The sequence below is a fragment of the Aphelocoma coerulescens genome, chromosome 9 (genome assembly GCF_041296385.1).
Source record: "Aphelocoma coerulescens isolate FSJ_1873_10779 chromosome 9, UR_Acoe_1.0, whole genome shotgun sequence".
Classification (NCBI taxonomy): domain Eukaryota; kingdom Metazoa; phylum Chordata; class Aves; order Passeriformes; family Corvidae; genus Aphelocoma; species Aphelocoma coerulescens.
The window spans coordinates 24,269,054-24,287,366 of NC_091023.1; the positions used below are offsets into that span (position 1 = coordinate 24,269,054).

The 18,313-nt window shown below is 41.7% G+C and overlaps 1 protein-coding gene across 1 annotated transcript in view; it reads left to right on the forward strand.

Annotated features, from left to right (window-relative positions):
* SI (sucrase-isomaltase) overlaps positions 1-18,313 on the forward strand; it is a 43,448-nt gene that overhangs the window by 17,450 nt on the left and 7,685 nt on the right. Inside the window, exons 19-40 of the mRNA XM_069023815.1 lie at positions 32-116; positions 867-923; positions 1,293-1,417; positions 1,788-1,876; positions 3,069-3,118; positions 4,424-4,594; positions 5,081-5,230; positions 6,498-6,704; positions 7,533-7,687; positions 8,683-8,851; positions 9,715-9,811; positions 10,223-10,335; positions 10,427-10,552; positions 11,279-11,407; positions 11,512-11,619; positions 11,717-11,779; positions 12,049-12,180; positions 12,787-12,871; positions 13,773-13,911; positions 17,183-17,316; positions 17,840-17,874; positions 17,966-18,082. Coding sequence (XP_068879916.1) covers positions 32-116; positions 867-923; positions 1,293-1,417; positions 1,788-1,876; positions 3,069-3,118; positions 4,424-4,594; positions 5,081-5,230; positions 6,498-6,704; positions 7,533-7,687; positions 8,683-8,851; positions 9,715-9,811; positions 10,223-10,335; positions 10,427-10,552; positions 11,279-11,407; positions 11,512-11,619; positions 11,717-11,779; positions 12,049-12,180; positions 12,787-12,871; positions 13,773-13,911; positions 17,183-17,316; positions 17,840-17,874; positions 17,966-18,082 — 2,536 coding nt within the window. The remainder of the gene's footprint in view (positions 1-31; positions 117-866; positions 924-1,292; positions 1,418-1,787; positions 1,877-3,068; positions 3,119-4,423; positions 4,595-5,080; positions 5,231-6,497; positions 6,705-7,532; positions 7,688-8,682; positions 8,852-9,714; positions 9,812-10,222; positions 10,336-10,426; positions 10,553-11,278; positions 11,408-11,511; positions 11,620-11,716; positions 11,780-12,048; positions 12,181-12,786; positions 12,872-13,772; positions 13,912-17,182; positions 17,317-17,839; positions 17,875-17,965; positions 18,083-18,313) is intronic.

Consider the following 18,313-nt stretch of genomic DNA (forward strand, 5'->3'; position numbering starts at 1 on the left):
AATTTCTGCTCTCTCCTTCACCTGTATCCAGGTTCTACTCTGATGAAATAACATGGAACATCGACAGGCAGTTCCTGTGGGGCCCTGGGCTGCTGATTTCCCCTGTTCTTGAGCCGGTAGGTTTGGATGATTTGGGATCTATCTTGTAACCATGGGCCATGTTGAGTCACATCTCCCCCCCCTTCATTTATTGCTTCAGTGAGAGAGCCCACAGCACATTTTTATCCCTGCTGAAATGGAATATCTTGTAGTTAAATCCCACTCCTGTTTTCCACTCCTCTATGGAGTCAAAGACATCTGGTCTGATATTCTGGTTTTTACCTCTTCCTCACATCATCTCTGAACCTCCTTTGGAGTCAGCTTCTCTTGCTGCATTTCAGCTTCTCTGTGGTGCAACAAGAAAGCAAAAAGATTGTGGGTTATTCTGTGGCAGAATCTTGTAAATAATGATCTCTCCTGCCAGCAACATGTTAGCCATGGAGAAACAGAAAACATTTGTTAAATACAGAAAGGGAAAGCGAGAAATCTAAAAGGTGCCAGCCCCAAAAAATGTGGAAATAAAGGAGATAGAGAGATTCTTGTGGATATGATCTGGTTCACTGGCTTTGAAGCACTGTGACTTTGGGTGGCTTTCAATGAGCTGCCACTTTGCAGAGCAGCACTTTAGTTAGAGCCCAGCAGCTTTGCAGAAATTGTGCTTGGATTGCCCTTCCTCCAGTCTGGACACCATCCTAAACACCAGGAAAGCAAACAGCAAGGAGTAGAAATATCAATGATTTTCTCACAGTGGACTTTAGCTTTTTTGGGAAAATTGAGTTTATTTGATGAAGCTGAATAATGAGAGTTGTCTCTTTATTCACTTTTAGGGTGTGGAGTACACTCGTGTGTACTTTCCTGATGCGGAGTGGTACGAGTACGACACGGTAAGGAAATGCAGGGGATATTATGGGATATTACATCATTTTCTAAATAGGAATGTGATGAGCTAGGATTGTCAGCCCTGCTTTGGGGACAGAGAGCTGAAGTAAAGCCTTTGGTGTTACTTGGGAGACAAGGGATGAAGGGTGGTGGGATAAGCACAAGAATTGGTGACTAAAGAAAAGGCTCAGATTCTGACATTAAATCACAGTGATATGCAATTACTTTACCTTTATGTGCCCATTAGCCCATTGGTATTTACATAACTGAAGCTTTTTTTTATAAGGAACAATCTGATGAAACTCAAGAGTGTTAAGAAAACACTCCCAGGAGTGGGTCATACAAAATTCCTGTTCTCTTTTCCATTCCATAAGGGCGAACCAATCCATATGAGGAAACTTTGGCACGATTTACAAACCCCAGAGGAAAAAATGGGGCTGCACCTGAGAGGAGGATACATTTTCCCTACTCAGCAACCAGGCAACACCACAGTGGCAAGGTAGGCTCCCAAACTGAACACTTTTATGCTTTCTTTTTTTCCCCCACAACTGGGCTGAGGACTTTCAAGTTACAAATAAGCAGCAGCCCATTCTATTTAGGATTTTTCACCTTGAAATGTGGGAATTGCTGGGAGACAAACCTCCCTTCCACACCTTCAGGGATGAGTTGTGGGTTTATTTGCTAAGCAATTTGTAAACTCCCTGGGTATTTTAATCCATTTGCATGAAAATAAAAGACAACCAAGGATTAAGCTAAGGCAATTCTCCAAGGACTGTGACCCTGCTGGGTGTCACATTCTTACATGAACATGGAGGATGTAGTGAGGCCACTTAAACGTTTGTTATACACATAAATCTCTCTTTCCACAGCCGCAGGAATCCAATGGGACTCATAATTGCCCTGGATATCAACAATATAGCTTCTGGGGATTTGTTCTGGGATGATGGAGAATCTACAGGTGAGCAGTCATCAATAGTGAAATAAATGAGATTAGCAAAGATTTAGTATGCTCAGATTTCAACGTCCCCACTGAACAGAAGATGCTGTAACACACTACTGCTACTTGCTCATAAATAAGGTTTGCATCACTTTTAAGTAGAAAACTGTGACTATTATTAATGTAAGATTAAAGTAGCAACTTAATATGACACAGGTAAAGAAAAAAGACACTAGGCTCTACTTTAAGGTCAAACCTCTGGTTTGCAGGAGAAATCTTTGGATTGTCAGGAGATGACAGAGTTTTCCCATGGAATTTAGGCAAACCACTGCCCGTCCAGGGAGGCATCTGAATATCAACATTGGAAAACTTTGCGCATTCCACTCGCACAACTCCATCTTCTTGTGGGCTACACCAATCACATCTCCCAGGAAAACTCCCAAGCCTCTGCTTTTGGGAATTTAGGGAAAGTTAGGGATGCTTTTAAGAAATAGAGCAGTGGTTCAGCTGATTATTGCTGCCATAAACACAGCAGGCCTTGGGTGGCCGCTGTGCGTGGGGGTGACAGCTCGATGAGCTCCTTTGGCCTAAAATAACAAAGCCATTACTGCCCTCACTGCTGCTGCCAAACAAAGCAGCAGTGAACATTTGATCGTTTCATGGCCTGCCCAAAACTCACAGGTTGCAGTTTTCCAGGGGAACCATTTACAATTTGCTTGTGGTGACAGGATTTGTACATGGAAAAAACTGCCAGATTGACCACGCTTTCAATTTCTTTTTCCTGGTCATGTGTTATTTCCTCTCATATTGTTCCATGGCATTTATCAGTATTATTATTATCATCATCACACCATTATTTTTTGCATGAGGAACCCTTATTTAGGGTATTTAAAAGGATTAGTTCTGACCCAAATTTTTATATTTAAACTGAGAAGAAATAACAGTAGAATAAAAATCATTGCATTTTAGAAGAGCTGATTTCAATGAGTTTCTGTGGAAAAAATTAGATCTCCTGGGAGACTGGCCAAAGGAAAAAAGAAAAAGGGACATTTCAGTTCCTCAAAGAAACATTAGTAAATATTTGGGTTGCTTAGTGCAGCTTTGACTGCAGTCCTGGTAATTAACAGTTTATTGGTCTCTAGCAGTGGCACAGCCCTATTTTATTTTTATTATTTTCTGCACTCCAAGTGTAACTTCTCCCTTTACCTTTTAGGTACAATTGAGAATAAAGCCTACATTTACTATGAGTTTAAAGTTTCCAATGTAAGTATTTGATTTTAAATGATCTTCTCCTCATTTTTTATTTTTATCCAGTGTCTTCCAAGAGCATTCTTTTCTCTATTTATTCTCCTGTAAGATTCACTGGAAAACAAAATATTTGCCAAAGCCAAGAGGAATCATGTTCAAAGTACTCTCATTTAACTGGGATGAGATCTGTTGTCTTTTTTCCTCCTAGTTAATACAAATATCTAAATAACTCCTATTTGCTTTCACATTATAAACTCAGCAGCAATATTTACTGAACAAGAGAACGCTAAAGCATAAGAGGCATTTAAAATGGAGTCAAAAAGGAGAAGCATGGAGTGTTTGTGACTCTGAAGATAGTGGGAATGTAAAAAGTATATGTTTTTATACTGTGAAAATACAGCTGAATGTCTCCAAAGAGTGAGGAAAACCCACACCTTGTCTGAACCCTCAGAAACTACATGAGGGTTAAATTTTATTGTGTTGATTATTTTAAGCTGAAAGTGCCTTTGCAGGGTTAATTGACATCAGGGTGGAGTCCTGAGAGTGTTTCTATCCAACATTGACAGTAACTATTGCATAACAAGGATTGCAAATAACATGATAATATATTATTTGTCCAATAATAATAATGATAATAATAATCATCTCTGGTAAAGGTATTCATTCCTTTGCCATGATGAAAGAGCATAGAACAAGTGAGAGAATGCAGAGGAACATGAGTGAAGAGCATGAATGTTATTTTTTAAAATAATAATTAATCAAAGAATCATTGTAGATAAGACACCCCGATCACTGTTGGAGTTTGAAACTCCTGTAGCCCAATCATCCCTTGACTGTGATGACACTGAATTAAAAATTAACCTAAATGTTCCCATGGAGAGCAATAAGGAAGTTCTACTCACGTGTGACAGCCATGGTGCAGTTCCTCTGCTTGGACTCTTAATCTAAAAATAATTAATGACATGGACTAGGAAGTGGTATTTTTATATCAAGAGAAGTGAGTAAGAACCTTTGGTTGTTGGAACCCAGAGAGATCCCAGACAGGGGGAGTTTATCTGCCCTGTCACAGACCTGCCCCAGCCTTTCCTTATTTCCCAAGCAAGGAAAAAAAGCTGAAAAACTAATCTGAAAGATTAGTCTATATATGGTAGAAAGCTTTATTGTGATACCAACAAGCAAGGTAATAATTAATGCATAAGAAAAAGGTATTGGCTTATTTATGCTCCAGTGTGAAAATCTTCACAGAAAAAAATGGTTAAATCAGGAGGATTTTTGGCAGATTTTTTACCATAACAATATGACTACTATATTATTTTTCAGAATGTTCTACAAATGACTGCTACACACAGCAATTACACTGATCCAAACAACCTGAAATTTGAGGAAATCAAGATTCTGGGATTGTCCCAGGAAGTGGCAGCAGTTTCTGTGTCTCAGGACAATGTTGTGCAAGATTATCCCCTTAATATCACCTACGATCCTGTGACAAAGGTAAAGCAATAACAGGAGAATGGAAAGTAAACATATATTTACAATTGCATCACCTTTATTTTATGCATGGCAAAGGACAGTACTCAGTGCCAGTGTTGCTCCAATGAAATACAATGCGAGTTTTATTACAGAATAAAAGTACAATTGCATTCAACTCTGCTGCATAAAAGTGCACCTCAGTTATGCTCTCAGTGCAGCAGGCAGTTTAGTTATGCAGTTGTTCCTGGATTTATTCCTGTTTGCTTCCAAGGAAGCTGTGGGATTCATTCCATTTTTTCAGAATCTTAATTTTTCAGATTTTTATCTGTAAAAATATCAGTTGTGTGCGTTTGTGAAAGTGAGACTGTACCAAATCTTACAAGATGGGATTTTGTGAATTTTCAAGTTTTAGGTGTATTATTCTTGAGGACCAGCACGTCTTCTGACCAAAGGAAAGCTGGATGGGGTTTGGCATTTAATAACTGTTTATTGCTTAATATTTATAAGGTTGCTCTTATAAGAGGACTTCAGCTTGAACTGGGAAAATCTTACACAATCAACTGGACTCTTAGTGTGAACACCAATGAAAGGTTTGATTGTTATCCCAGCCCTGATCCAACAAAAGAAAAATGTGAACAACTTGGCTGTTCCTGGGAAGTAAGTCGTTATTTCTCTAAGCTAATTAGACAAAAAAAAAAAAAATCCAGAATAAAAGGTTTTCCTCTGTGGTTGTTACAGAATAAATGTAGTCTGGGAGATTTGTCAGGTTTAAATACAATGGGAGCGCAGGCCTCAGCTGGCCTGTACTGGTGGATTTTATTTACCTCACCAGTTGGCAACCACGTAAATTCTCCTCCAAATCATATCAGAAGTTGAGGAAAAATGTGGTATTTTTTGAAGGATAGAAAGAAATACTGTTAGAGCTATGAAAAAGTAGAATTGCATCTTCAGCTGCCCCTTCTGCCTCCCTGGCACCGTGGCCTGCAAGGCTCAGCCCCTTTGTGTCACCTTCACAGTCACTGAGGGACATTTTAAGTCAAACCAACTCCCCTGGATCTCAGCTTGAGAGGAAATCCTTGAATTGCACAGAAATTTTGGTTCATTTGTGAACTTAATTGTTTGTATCCACACCAAGGAGCTACTTCCAAACCACAATCCCTGACATGAAATCCTTTAACGTGTGGTTTTATTATTAATTATTAATAAACATGTGGGAGCAACGTGGCCTGGCAGGGTTGAACTTCAGAGGGTGCCTCCAACTAAATTATTCCATGTTCTTCTAAATCTCAAATGTCCATTTTAGGCCTTTCCCATAGGAATGAAGCTCAGAATTCTGGGCTGGCTGCTCCTGCACCAGCAGCACCCGCTGAAGTGGGTGATGAACTGCTCTGGTTTTGTTGCACTATTAAAATAATTTTTTGTAATTTTGGATTTTTGGAAATGTCAGGAGATCTCAGAAGAGCAGGATGTAATTTTCACTGGATATATTAAGGATAATTTGTGTGAATAAAGCCAGTGGAAAGATCTGCTCTGATGTTGCCTGAGTATGAAATGGGTTTTGGGCACATCCCCTTGAAGGAGACCAGAGAGCAATGGGATTAAAAGGGAGGAAGCTTTAGGAATTTCCACAAGCCAAGATTAAACCATGTTGAGGGATTGACCTGAAGATCACAGAGATGGGGAAATGAAATCCATCCTCACTGCATGAGGATTCAGTTTCCTGACTGAACTATTTGTGCAGCCTTCACTGGATATCTGCTTCAGTGTAGAGATTATTCTGTATTATTTTGTTATTCAGAATTCCATTAATCCTCCCCCAAATTCTACATTTAATAGAGATCTGATAAAAACAGGATTCCACACTAATACCTAATAAAAAATCCAGCTGGCTCACTAACCTGAAACTCCTTTCTGTTTGCACCAGGAGATACCAAATTCGAGTGCTCCATCCTGCTATTACAGCTCCAACAATCCTTACTCTGTCTCGAGCCTAAGTTATTCCTCCACTGGAATCGTAGCCATCCTCAACTTGGACAGTGCCAATGTCAGTGCCAACGAGAATGCCACGGCCCCAATCAGCACCCTAGTCCTGGAGGTGAAATATCATCTCAACAACATGCTGCAGTTCAAGGTAATGCCATCCCAGAACTCCTAGAATGTTTTATTTATGGAAATTCAAAGGGCTTTTTATAGCCAAATTTATACTTCACAGACTGTAGCAGCCTTGTGTAAATATGCTTCTCCTTCTAACCAATTATTATTGCTCTTAGCTTGCATCTTTTTGCGTCCTAGAATCCTAGCACTCCATTTTACAAAGAAATCACATGAATCAAAGGTGTAATGTCAGTGTGTAGATGTCATGTCAACCAGGAACTTTGAAAATATTTTGTTAATATGCAGGTAAACATATCTGTAAGTGCTATCATGACTCTACAACTTATTTTTACATCCATTATTCTAAATCGCTCTAAAATATTCTATACACTGCTTAACTGTAATTTATTGCCATGAGTTTAATAATATTGAGCCAAGGGGTCAGACATCAAAAACGAATTTCTTTCCACTTTCAGAATACATTAAATACATTAAATTACATTAAAAATAAATACATTTTTAATGTTTTTTTCAGAAAACATTAAAAAGGATCTCTAAAAGTTGAGTAAAAGATGAACCAGAAAATTATTTTATTACACTTGCAAAGTATATGCATCTATATTTTAAATACAAGTTTATACTTTAAATTCACATAGATAATTGTACGGGCTGCTCCTGATCCAAAATAAATCTTTAAGGTTTGTTGGTTGGGATTTTTTTCCCCCAACAAAATCCTGTGAAGGAACTGATTCAAGAAATATGCATTTAAAAGAAAATACTCATCACAGCAAGAGTTTTTAAACTGGTATCAGGTTCATATTTCAGACAACTGACTCGCTGAAATAACCTGATTTTTGCTTCACAGATCTCTGATTACCAAAGCCCACGATATGAGGTTCCAGTGCCCCTGAACCTGCCCAGCTCCCCCACAAACACGAGCCAGGACCGGCTCTATGAGGTCTCGATCCAGATCAAACCCTTTGGGATCGAAATCCGCCGCAAAAGCACGGGGACAGTCATGTAAGCACTGCCCCTTTGTCTTATCTCTCCTTGTTTTGGTAGCTCTTTTCAAGCCAAACCTTTTCTCTGTGCATGTATTGGAGTGAGGAGCACTGGCAGCTCTGAAGGCTGTTCCTCGTGCGCTTCCCAAGTTTCTGGCAGGCACAATGATTTTCTACACTTCCTAAAATGTTCCTTAGGGTGACCACAGCACTGATCATTAAGGGTTGGCCATTTGGGTCAGTTTTGGGAAATGGTTAGGAAAAAAAAAAATTGAAGGAAGTAGTGTCCCAACTACCTTGAGATGGATTTTGGTAACATGACAGACAAGTCTGGCAGGAGCTGCATTTTCTTCCTTGATTAAGTCAGAGCTAGAATACAGAACAGTTGAATGTGCTTTTTAGTCAAAAAAACAATTTTTAAAAATTTCTTAAAGTACTCAAAACTTAATTGCAAGTTGAGTTGCCTTTTGCCAACCAGAATAATAATTCAGCCTGCAATTGAATCTCCTGGAACAATGGAATTCTCTGGCAGAGCCCACCAGGCTGCAGTTTGGTTTCTAACTGGAAAGATGCTGATTTATAGTAAATGTGACCTGTGAATGGAATTTCAGTGTAATCTGCACAGAAAGTTCAGTGAACTGTATAAAGCACTTTATTTACTCTATTCCATGTGGCTCCAGTGCTCAGTCTGAGAGGAAAATAGGATTGCAGTGTCCTGAAATGCATTTTCTCACTAAATTGCCAAAATATGATGCAACTTGCAGTGCTTGATGCCTGTGTGTAATTCCTCTCTGAGAGACACAGAGGACTTCATGTCCCCAAACTCTTCAGCAGTTATTAGACATTCCCATTTCATGGGCTTTAAGTTTTCTTGGTAGCCACAACACTTTTAGCCCACTTTTACTGAAGGGTGAGATTTCCAGAGAAAAAGAGTGGCCTAAAACTAAGTGTCTGCCAGAAACACAGCACTGAGCACACTTTATTCTTATTTTCCCTTTCCTCTTCCCATTCCAGCTGGGATTCAAGCCTGCCCACCTTCACCTTCAGTGACATGTTCATTCAGATTTCCACCCGCTTGGCATCCCAGTACATCTACGGATTCGGAGAAGCTGAGCACCCCACGTTCCGGCACAACATGAGCTGGCACACCTGGGGAATGTTCACCAGGGACCAGCCTCCAGCTGTAAGTAGGCAAAGAAGAAGAAAATGTGATGTTTTGGACCAATGGAGTGCAGAAATATTTGGCAGGACACTGAAATCCACTAAGTATCTGCTGGTACTGGGCATTGGCTCTGGCTGTATTTATCATCACTTTTAATTTAGATGGTGTCTCCATGGCAAAAGCCTTCTGTAAACCCATTATTTGTGACCTGCAAGAGCAACGTGAGGAGCTCAGCTCCTCTGTCAGATGTTGGAAGGTGACGAATGGCTTAGAAGTAACAGCACGTTCCTCCTTCTTTTATTCCTGTCAGCTCATTGTTTTGAAAATTAGACACGAGTCAGAACAATTCCTATTGCTTGGGGATTAATTTAGTACTTACAGGGGTAAAGCAGAAATCTTACCTCTATTTATTTATCTTATTTCCTACAAGATAGCAAATTTCCAATTATCAGGGAATGGCCAATGAAATAGCAGCAGCTAATTATGGCTCTAACTTCCAGTTCAGGTTTTTGAATATATTTTGAGATAATAAAATATAACAGAATGCCACCAGTACCTCCTGAGCACGTAGACACCTGGTCCTGTTTGCAAAGCAGGGAAGGTTTTGTCCTGAGGAAGCTCCTTCTCATCAGTGAAATTTACGTGCAGCAATACCTTTGCTTTCCTTCCTGCCTGAGCAGTCTGGACGAGACTGACAAATTGTGAAGTTCAAAGTGACCTTCTGCAGATCTGTTTTGTGGTTAGGTAGGGTTTAGGTGTATAAATTTCAGGTTTATTTGCTATGTTTGGTAATTGTCTCGTCTTTTATTGAATTTATTACTAAATGTTAATAAACAAATGTTTGCACTGTTTCCCCAGTAAAATGTATTTTATTTTATTCGCAGTACAAGATGAACTCCTATGGTCATCAGCCATTTTATATGGCTCTTGAAGAAGATGGCAATGCCCACGGAGTTCTCTTGCTTAACAGCAATGCAATGGGTAAGAAACCCTTCACTTTATTTCATAAAATCATGAAATGGTCTTGGTTGGAAGGGGCATTAAAGCTCATCCTGTTCCATCCCCCTGCAGGGACACCTTCCACTATCCCAGGTTGCTCCAAGCCCCATCCAACCTGGCCTTAGACACATCCAGGGATCCAGGGGCAGCCATAGCTTCTCTGGGCAATCTCAGGGCCTCATCCCCCCCCTCACAGGGAACAATTTCTTCCCAACATCCCATCTAAACCTCCCCTCTGTCAGTTTGAAGCCTTTCCCTCTTTTCCAGTCCCTCCAGACCTTTGTAAATTGTCTCTCTCCATCCTCCTCCGTGTGTTCCTTTTTTTACAGTCAGTGTTTTGCACTAGTGGCAAATCCAGGCCTCCTTTTCTCCTTTCATTCCCTCCATTTCCAGATGTGACTTTCCAGCCCACCCCTGCCCTGACCTACCGCACCACCGGAGGAATTCTCGACTTCTACATGGTCTTGGGCCCAACTCCCGAACTCGTGGTTCAAGAATACACTGAAGTAGGAGCCTGACTAATGCTGGGCTTGGGGGGGGGGGGTTGGTTTGGTTCCTCTTCACCTCTTCACCACAAACATCCTTTCCTGTTTTCAGCTGGTTGGCCGCCCAGTCATGCCACCCTACTGGTCCTTGGGATTCCAGCTGTGCCGCTACGGATACGCGAACGACTCGGAGATCGCCCAGCTGGTGGAGGAAATGAAGGCAGCTCAGATTCCCTATGTACGTTGGGAGCAAAGAACATTTGAGCTTTTTGGCTTTGTAGCATTGGCTAGAACCATTTAAACGCTAAACCAGAAACCAACCAACAACACCCCACTGGGTAGAGAAGAGCGGGTTTAGTTCCACAGACTCTGGGCTGTGTTAAAAGTTGTTTAATTTTCTTTATCATTCACACCAAAGAATGACAGGAAGGAGCAGTGATCGAGAAGAAAAACAAGCAGGGAAAAAAACGAAGCAATCATTTCAGTGCTGTAATGCTCCTGGTCAGATCAGCTGTCATTTGGCCCAGGTTGTTGTTGGGATAGTTGGAATAGCACAGAGATCTAACAAAATTATGCTATAAATGGAATGTGTCTTCATTTTAAATACAATAATATCAGTGTTTCAAGGTAGAACAATGGTTTCCATTGTTTCCCTATAGCGATGGAAATGTAGGTGCAATTTCTGTGTACATACATACAGACAAACCCAGTTTTTTCCTCTATCATCATGTACCAATTCCTGCCCTCAGATCAGATGCAGCAGTGAAAGGTTTATTTTGCTTTGGACTTGATGATAAATGTGTAATATTCATTTAACAACTGCAGCCTGATGTTACCACTGCTTCCAGTTTTACACCTCAGAAGTTCTGTATTTTACTTATTTTGGTGGATTTTCAATATTTGGCAAAAAAAGGGAAAAAAAAAAACATTTAAAATTAATTGGGTTTTTTTTTTTTAACTGCAGGATGTCCAGTATGCAGATATTGACTACATGGACAGGCAACTGGACTTCACCATTAGCACACACTTTGCTGGATTACCGGCTCTGATCGACAAAATCAAAGCAGAAGGAATGAGATTTATCATTATCCTGGTCAGTTTGGAACATTGCTTTCAAATTTCAATACAGCATCACAAAATGGAGGATATATTCCACTTCAGTTTTGAGCATAAAGATAAAAGTGTTTTTAATTGTAGGATCCAGCCATTTCTGGGAATGAAACCGATTATCCTGCCTTCTCCAGAGGCGTGCAGAATGATGTCTTCATAAAACGGCCTGATAGCAATGAAATTTTATATTCCAAGGTACTGTGCAGGGAGGAGTATTGAAACCTGTGTGTTGTTGATGCTCAGTTTGGATTCAGTGTGGTTGGAGTATTTGAAATATTCTTTGTCCTGCTAGGTCTGGCCGTTTCTTCCCAATGTCCAAGTCAACCAGTCACTACCTGAACAAACACAAATAGAGGTAAATATTGACATGGTTTGGTTCTGGACTCAAATATAGACGTTAATTAATGGAATTAATTAATGAAAATAGCAGCAAACTCGTTGATAAATCTCATGGAAAAATAAGTTGCAGAAACTGGCTAAATCATCCTAAGAGCCAAAAAAAAAAATCAGTGAACAAGTAATTATTTTTTGTCTTTTTTAAAATTTTCGTTTAAAAATTCCAGAATTTAACTATGGGATGTCTTCAGTCCCCTTATCTGACTTGTTTTCCTTCTGTTTTTACAGCTCTACGGAGCACACGCTGCTTTCCCAGACTTCTTCCGCAATTCCACGGTGGAGTGGTGGAAGAATGAAATCCTGGAGGTCTACAACAACCCCAACGCCTCGAGACGCCTCAAGTTTGATGGCCTGTGGACTGTAAGTGTAGAAATCTGATTTCTGGATTGTTTTTCTCTGCCAGACATTGGTGGAGAGGGCCACAATTCCCAGTGTCGGCACTGCTCTGGCAGAAGTATCCCATATTAAATTCTCATTAAGGAAATGTTGGACTTGATCATCTTGGAGGTTGTTCCCTTGAAACAAAGACTCGCTGAATCACAAAATGGTTTGGATTGGAGGAGATCTTAAAAATCTTCTATTCCCACACCTCCCACTGTCCCAGGCTGCTCCAAGCCCCAATGTCCAGCCTGGCCTTGGGCACTGCCAGGGATCCAGGGGCAGCCCCAGCTGCTCTGGGCACCCTGTGCCAGGGCCTGCCCACCCTGACAGGGAACAATTCCTTCCCAATATCCCATCTAATCTTGCCCTCCTTCAGCTCAAGGCCATTCCCCCTTTTCCTTTCTCTGTCACTCCATGCCCTCATGCCCTTTCCTGCTTTTTTGTCAGCCCCTTTATGGAACACGGGATGTCCAGCTGAGACAGCAGCTGCAGGGGCTCCTGAGGAACCCTGCAACGCTGCTTATGTGTAATTCAGAATTTATGGTGTTCTGTAGCAGACTGTGGGGTTTTGCTCTGTGTTTTTAGGACATGAATGAACCAGCAGCTTTTATGAATGGTGCCTTGGGTGGCTGTAGGAACGACCTCCTCAACAATCCTCCCTATGTGCCTCGTAAGTCTGGTCCCTCCTTAGAACAGTTCTAGGGTTTTCTGGTTCCCACATAAATTCTTACCTGGTATATGAGGCCTAAAAGCCTAAATAAAGATAGGTTTATAAACCCACAGCTCCTCACTGAACATGGCCCTTTATTTCTGAGATTATGGGCCCACAGCAAGCCCAGACACTTCAGCAGGAGCAGGAGTGTGCAGCACTTTGTAAAAATAAAGTTCTTTCCAGCTCCTTACTGCATATGGATTTTGATCCCTATTTTGTGTCTAAGTGCTTTGCTTGAGGCATGGCAGAGAATTGAGCTCTCTGTTTTGCGGTTTTCTCAGATGAATAATGCAATTAATTAAAAAATTTAGAAAATATCCATGTGTCTCCTTTCATTACCATTTATGTGAGCAGTCAAATGCTTGAAATGCTTCGCTTTCTTAGCTCGGCTTTCCTGAAGTGCTGGTGTAAAGCAGTACTAATTAGGAATTATTTATTAATGGTTTATTAGCATATCTCGCTGCTTACTGTTGTATTCATGAGTGGTTTCTCAGGAATTTCCAGGAAATTAATATTCAGACACAGATCATACCCCTACCACACCCATTTTTCTGTTTATGTGATTGGTGTGACAGTGTTTAAAAAGATTTGAAATATTTTCTGATCTACTCTGATTGTTCTTTGAGCCTCTGTAGTAAGAGTGTCTGTAACTGAACTATTAAAACATTCACAGACTCAGATGCCTGCAGAGGAATATTGGAAATAGTCCATTTTAGAGAAGACATTTTTATAATTACAAATAAGTGACAGTATAAAGAGACTGAATGCCTAACAGATTAGGAAAATTAAGGAAAAGTAACTCAAATGATTAGTACATGCCTATTGATAATAATAAATATATTTATTCCCTTTCCACAAGAGTTGGGATACAGGTCAGAAGGATTATCCTTCAAAACTATGTGCATGGAAGGTCAACAATACCTCGCAGATGGGACCCCAGTCAGACACTACGATGTCCACAGCCTTTATGGATGGTCCCAAGCCAAACCCACGCTGGAGTAAGTGCTTTGCATATTCCATGCTGTCTCCAAAATGTTCCAAATGGATATTCCATGTCTACATGCCTACAGCCAAAACTGTCCGTGGTTTATTTCAGATGCCTGAGTGATCTTTCTCTTCACTCTGATTAATTTGGTTCTTCAACCCAGCTCCAAGTGGAGTTGGATGCTCCAAGGACTGGGCAGCTCCTGGAGCTGTTCCAGTCAGGGATCTCCCTGTGGTGCAGGAAGGGAGGAGGGACCAGGAGAAGGTGAGGGGGGGTCTGTGCAGGGCTGAGCTGGAGCTGTGCTTCCATGGTTCCCCTGCAATAAATCCCTTCTGCACATAATTACTGTAATTAAAACACCATGTACTTACTGTTTCTAGGTGTTGCTGGGACTGCCTGGTTTACTCCAGGTTGGTTCTGGTTTTCCTCACACTTCACATCCAGTGAGGGAAAATGAAGGGAGTTTTTCAATCATGTGAATTTCAGACTGGCTCGATTATGTTCTCTATTTAAAATGCAGTGAAAAGGGGGAAGGGTGACTTTTAAAATGCAAAGTGCGAGAGGAAAGCTTTACTTTTCAGCATTTCTTTTCCCAGTTCCAAGGCAAACGTCATTATCTGTCCCTCTGAATTGTCCCCAGCCTGCTTTAGATAACGCCCGATCTAATGATAATGGAGCTGGGCTGTTTCATTTACAATTCAACGAGCGAGCAAGGCGCAGATTTTCTGTGCAGGTCTTAACGACCTTAAAGCCCTTGGTAACTTTGATATTACCATAAAGAGAGAAAATATCAGGGCTGTTTGGATTTGTGAGAGGATGCTCCACTGGCAGCCTGCCAGCACAGCCCTGCCAGTCAAGGCAGGGGCGATATTGCTGACAGGACAGGAGGGAATGTCTGATCCCTGTGCTGTCAGCTGGATGTCACGGGATTTGTGCATCACAAAATGGGGTGGGTTGGGACCTGGCTGAGCTCCAGGTGCCACCAAAGCCCCTCCTGCTCTCCCCTCCTCAGCTGGGAAGAGGAGAGAAAATATAAAGAAAGATTCATGGATTGAGACAAGGACAGAGAGAGATCACTCCCCAGTTACTGCCACAGGTGAAGCAACTCAATTGTGGAGACCAGTTTAATTTATAACCAATCAAATCAGAGAGGATCATGACAATGAAAACTAAATCTCAATTCCCCCCCATCTTCACTTCTTTCCTAATTCATTCCTTATTTTCTCCCTGCTCCCCGGCAGAGACAGAGGGGACGTGGAGCAGGGGCTGCAGTCAGTTCATCTCACGCTGTCTCTTTCCTCCCCACTCTCTTCCTCTCCCCAGGGGTCCACAGCTTCCTGCCAGGATCCAGCTCCGGCACAGGCATCCCACGGGATCACAACCTCCTTTGGGCATCCTCCTGCTCCGGTGTGGGCTCCTCCAGGGGCTGCAGGTGGATCTCTGCTCCCCCATGGAACTCCCTGGGGAAATCCCAGCTCTGAGCCTGGAGCATCTCCTGCCCCTCCTGCACTGACCTGGGATCTGTAGGGCTGCTGCTCCCACATACCCTCACCCCTCTCTCCAGCTCCAGTTGCTGTTGGGAGCAATGTTTCCCTTTCTTATTCCTGTTATCCCGAAGTCACTCAGTGCTGCTGGTGGGCTCAGCCATGGGCAGGTCCCTCTTGGCTCCATCAGAAATGAGGAAGCTCCAGGAAATTTCTCACTGGAGCCACCCCTGCAGCCCCCCCATTGCCAAAACCTTGCTGTGCAAACTCAGTGGAACAGACAATAGTTTGATAGGAAAAGGAACATTGCCATCGTTTCTGTGCTTTAAGTATGGACTGAAATATTCCCCTCTCTTTTGCAAGGCACTGCAACAGAAATCACTACAATAAATCTCTCAGTTCCCACAGATATTCTCACACTGGAAATTTATAGGAAATGTTATCTACAAAATATATATACACATATATTTCAGTCCCAAACTTATTTTTTGGCAGTAACTGAAGGGGTAGTTGTGAAACTGAAGAAATGTAATAATTTATTTTGATACTAAACCATCCAAACAGAAAGATTATTTGCACACAAAACTCACCAAAGACTGTTACTGAAAAGTGAACATCAGTATTTTATGTAACCTGCTGTCATTTCAGTTCTCCATCCTTAAAACACAAACTTCAGGATATTTCCTTGATGCTGTTCTTTTGTAATGAGGTTTTTACATGGCCAAAACCCTTTTTAGTGAACACAGGAACTGTTTGGAGGTTAATTCAGCCTTTGTGATCTGAATAATTGATTTTCATGGATAGAGCTATGGAGCTGCAGGCCTGAGCCTCCAGCCACAGAACACTCAGGTTGTGCTCATCCCTAAGCAGGTCTACACGTGACATTCACTGCCTTCACTTTTGAAATTTTGGCTGCCACTTCCAAAGCATTATTGGCACAGGGAAAGCAAAGAGAGAATGAAAATGTTGGGCAGTGTGTTGTAAGGGAATAAAGGATCCTGGAAAAGTTACTGTTTGTCCTGGAGGAAATAATTGTGGCACATTAGTCTGGTCTAATTGCTGTGGTAATTTAAGTGACTTGTGTATCTTTGCTGTAATTATGGTGTCACTAAAGCTGCAAATTCTATAGAAAAATAAGCAAATAGTGCCTTAGTGAAGCAGCAGTTTGGGCAATTAAGGTGGAGCTCTCGCTGGAAGAGCAGTGGGATTTAATCAGGGCGATTTTCTGATTAATATTCCTATTGATATCTTGTCACCTTGGTCTTTCTGAAGGGATTACAAATTCCTGACTCTTTTTTTTTTTTTTTTTTTCTTTTATTCCGGTACCTTTTAGTCAACTAAACTTACACTGAGATGTCCAGTAATCCTGCTACCTCTGTTTTCACTCCTTTGGTTTGATTTTTGCTGAATTATTTTCAACTGTTGCTTCAAATTTTCAGGTACTTTAACAAAGGAATGATGTGCCCTGGAACACATTGTGGAGCCCTTGGAAAATGTGCTTAGAAAAGCTTTGCTATGTTCCTATTTTCCCATACAGGAGTGAGCCTGAGCTGGAAAAATGTATTTTAATCCTTCTTTGTTTGCCAGTTCTCTTTGCAGCTGCAGCTTGGCCAACACTGCTGGGACTGTGTGTGGATCATACAGAATTGCCATAAAAAGCACGAATGGATTGGATATATATAATGCAGCCCTTCCCTATGATAATATAAACCCACAGATTTCTTTTCAGAGGCCCTTCTGCAATAAATTCTCCTGCAGTATTTCTCCTGTAACTCGTTTCTCTGTCTGTTTTCCATCCAGGGTTTTGCAGAATGCCACCAAGGAGCGCGGGATCGTCATCACCCGTTCCACGTACCCCAGCAGCGGGCGGTGGTCAGGGCACTGGCTGGGGGACAACACGGCAGCCTGGGATCAGCTGGGCAAATCTGTGATTGGTACGTGGCAGGAAAAGGGCCTTCATTCCTGGGATCACCGAGCCATGGGATGGTTTGGGTTGGGAGGGACCTTAAAACCCATCCAGTTCCACCCCTGCCATGGCAGGGGCACCCTGAACTGTCCCAGGCTGCTCCAAGCTTTATCCAGCCTGGTTTTACTTCTCCTTCACTTCCTTGCCTTCTGTATTCCTGTGATTTTAGATGTAAAAAATTGGCTCAGCAACCAGAATTTGTGGTCAATTCCTGTTTTTCCTTTTTCTTCTTACACCTTTCTGTGCCAGGTGCTGGGAACCCCTTTAATTCCCTTGGGACCAGACTCCTCCGTGCACTGTGTCCTGCCACTCACTTTTTTCTTTGCTCCTGGCCACCCACATCCCCGTAGCAGGAAAACACCACACATTAGAAAAATTGTGGGGCTTTTGTTTGTTGTTTTCTCTTTTGATTCAGCAGTGCATTAACATTGTCTGTGTAACCATCATGTGAAAAAACCCAGCCAGTAACACCGATTTATTTCTCTTTTCAGGCATGCTGGAGTTCAGTCTCTTTGGAATATCTTATGTAAGCGAATGAGTTATTAACTTCTATTTAATTACCCTGATGCTGGACATGGTAATACAGTTTCCCATTTGGGTTATTCTGAACATTTCAGACAGGAGCTGATATCTGTGGCTTCTTCCAAGACGCGGAGTACGAGATGTGCCTCCGCTGGATGCAGCTGGGTGCATTTTACCCGTATTCGAGGAATCACAACCAGAAAGGAACAAAGGTGAGTGGCAATATTTTAATAGCTGTTAACACCTGGGGCCTTGCAACACCCAGGCAAAACCAGCCAGAACAGCGCACAACTGGCCTGGCACAACAACTCCCCACATTTCAATTAAAATGGAGAAGAAAAGAACGCTTTTAGCTCTTTATCAAGTGAAAATTGTCATTTTTTTCTGTGCTGGCTCTGCTATAAGCCTTCCCATAACCTGAGAGGTTTTATGCCCACAGAGGG